Source organism: Apis mellifera, linkage group LG5 (genome assembly GCF_003254395.2).
Source record: "Apis mellifera strain DH4 linkage group LG5, Amel_HAv3.1, whole genome shotgun sequence".
NCBI classification, from domain to species: domain Eukaryota; kingdom Metazoa; phylum Arthropoda; class Insecta; order Hymenoptera; family Apidae; genus Apis; species Apis mellifera.
The window spans coordinates 13529736-13532235 of NC_037642.1; the positions used below are offsets into that span (position 1 = coordinate 13529736).

General features: G+C 52.1%; 1 protein-coding gene across 3 annotated transcripts in view; it reads left to right on the plus strand.

Moving 5' to 3' along the window:
* Positions 1 to 1543, plus strand: part of Tg (transglutaminase) — a 12012-nt gene extending 10469 nt beyond the window's left edge. For 2 of the 3 annotated variants that reach the window (XM_026440533.1, XM_026440532.1), the window contains 5 exons: positions 64 to 333; positions 419 to 498; positions 567 to 711; positions 792 to 1098; positions 1166 to 1543. In XM_026440533.1, the coding sequence (XP_026296318.1) occupies positions 64 to 333; positions 419 to 498; positions 567 to 711; positions 792 to 1098; positions 1166 to 1456 (1093 nt within the window). In that variant the 3' untranslated portion in view covers positions 1457 to 1543. 3 annotated transcript variants of the gene reach the window in all.
* Positions 1544 to 2500: the final 957 nt, after the last annotated feature.

Sequence of the window (2500 nt, forward strand, 5' to 3'; positions counted from 1 at the left end):
ACTTCCACGTGCGAATGATAATCTCTTCTCTCTCTCTCTCTCTCTCTGTCTCTCTCTCTGCAGGAATTTCCACGTGTGGAACGAGGTGTGGATGAAACGGGACGACATATCGGCGGAGTATTCCGGTTGGCAGGCGATCGACGCGACCCCCCAGGAGTTGAGCGAGAACGCTTACCGGTGCGGCCCTGCCTCCGTGATCGGCGTGAAGAGGGGTGATGTGCTTCGCCCGTACGACAACGCTTTCGTGTTCGCCGAGGTGAACGCGGACATAGTGTTCTGGCGGTACAACGGGCCCACGCAGCCGTTGAAGCTGATCCAGAAGGACGCTTACGGGTGAGCGTAACTCTTTCAACCCCCATCGAGTTCCCCTCCCCCCCTCCCCCCGCCTCCTCTCTAACTGTCGCGCGTCGCTCCGCAGAATCGGGCAATTGATCAGCACGAAAGCGGTGGGCAAATGGACGAGGGAGGATATCACTCACACCTACAAGTATCCGGAGAGTAAGTAAGCGTGATAAGAGAGAGAGAGAGAGAGAGAGATAAGAATTTTCTGTTCCCCAATTCCGTAGAATCGGAAGAGGAGCGGGCCACCATGTTGAAAGCGTTGCGCCAGAGCCAATCCCTGTTCAGCCGTTATTACCTCAACGACGAATTTAACGACGTCACGTTCGACTTCGAGCTTCGGGACGATATCGTGATAGGACAACCGTTCAGGTAATCCTCTCACCCTTCTCCTCCTCTTGTTCCTACTCCTTCTCGATGTCAACTCATGCAAGCTTCATCTGGTTGGGCAGCGTGGTGCTGTCGATCAAGAACAGGAGCGATCGCAACGAGTACGAGGTGTCGGTGATTCTGAGGGTGGAGACGGTGCTGTACACGGGGAGGGTCGGCGATCCGGTGAAAAGATGGAGCGTGAACCGAGTGGTGATGCCGAGGACGGTCGAGGAGGCGCGCATGGACGTGTCCTGGCAGGAGTACGGGCCCCGATTGTTGGATCAATGCGCGTTCAACGTTGCCTGCCTCGCCACCGTCAAGGACACCAATTTCGAATACTTCGCGCAAGACGATTTTCGCGTGAGGAAGCCAGACATCGCGATCAGGGTAAGCGATCCCGAAAGAATCCCGATCATCTACTCCTGTACCTGATTCGGATCTACGATTTCCGTAGTTGGAGAACGAGGCGGTAGTTGGGGACGAGTTGAAGGCGACGGCCAGGTTCCAGAATCCGTTACCGATCCCGTTGAACAAGGGCCGTTTCCTGATCGAGGGGCCGGGTTTGGACGAGCAGCTGAAGGTGAAATTGCCGGATCCGGTGAGAACGGGGGCGTACGCCGAGTGCTCGTTCTCCATGGTGCCGAGATACGAGGGACGCGCCACGATTGCGGCGAAATTTTACTCCAACGAGCTCGAGGACGTGGACGGTTTCGTCAATTTTATGGTGAAACGGAACGGCGATTGAACGCCGTTTCTCTTCCTTCTCGTAACGTCTTCTAATCTTTTCCTTTTTGTTGCGACGAATAATAAAAGTTTTCAGAGATCGCTTATACGTTATTCTTCCTTCTTTCGGAAAAAAAGAGCGGAAATCCGCATGGAGATGTCGAAAATATTTTTTTAGAGAGAGAGAAAGAGAGAGAGAGAGAGAGAAGCGGCAGGACGAATGGGATACCGGTTCGGAAACAGGCTCGCGCGTTAGTCGAATGCCCGATAAAAAATTCAATCGACGAGAACTAGCAGCGCGGATATTGAGAGAAAGAGAGAGAGAGAGAGAAGATGGATGCGTATATTATTCGGTAATAATACGAGGATATAAATAGTAGGAGAAAAAAAGAGAGAGAAAAGGGAGCGGACACCGTCCAGAAAATTAAGCGAGTATATATATATATATATATATATATATATAGTATACTATAAACGAAACGATTTATCGATACGATCGTTCGTTGAAAAGTTTCGAGGCGAAGAACGCATTTACGAAAAAACGGTGAGTGTACGCGGCGGTATGGGGAGGGGAACAGGGTAATATTTTTACGAGGGATCCTCTCCGTCTCGATTAGGAAGGCGCAGCGATAAGCTGGTAGCAAGTGAAGACGAATACGGGAGGATCGTCTGAAAGGGGAGAAGAGAAATGGGAGAAGGGAGGTAGGGGGGGAGGAAGAACGATATGGAAGATAGTAGTGAGATATGTCTAAATACATAACCGTGACACGTGATGGACGTGTTGCGGCCCCTGTCTACAGGGGTCTCTCTCTCGAAAGCCTACGGGGCCCGTACCGATCTCCATTTCGATCCATGGGATTCTGGGACTCCGGCACCCTGCTACGCGCCATGCATCAACACCCAAGATCCATCCCATTATACCTCATCGGAATAACAAACACGCCTTCCATCGCATAAACCAACGTTCTTTTGTTCCCATCGAATCCCAGGATCCGTCGGAATCGCGGCGAGCAGCGCGCGCCTCACTCGCGGCGTATATGCGTGTTTTCGGGTCCATAGGGGGTCC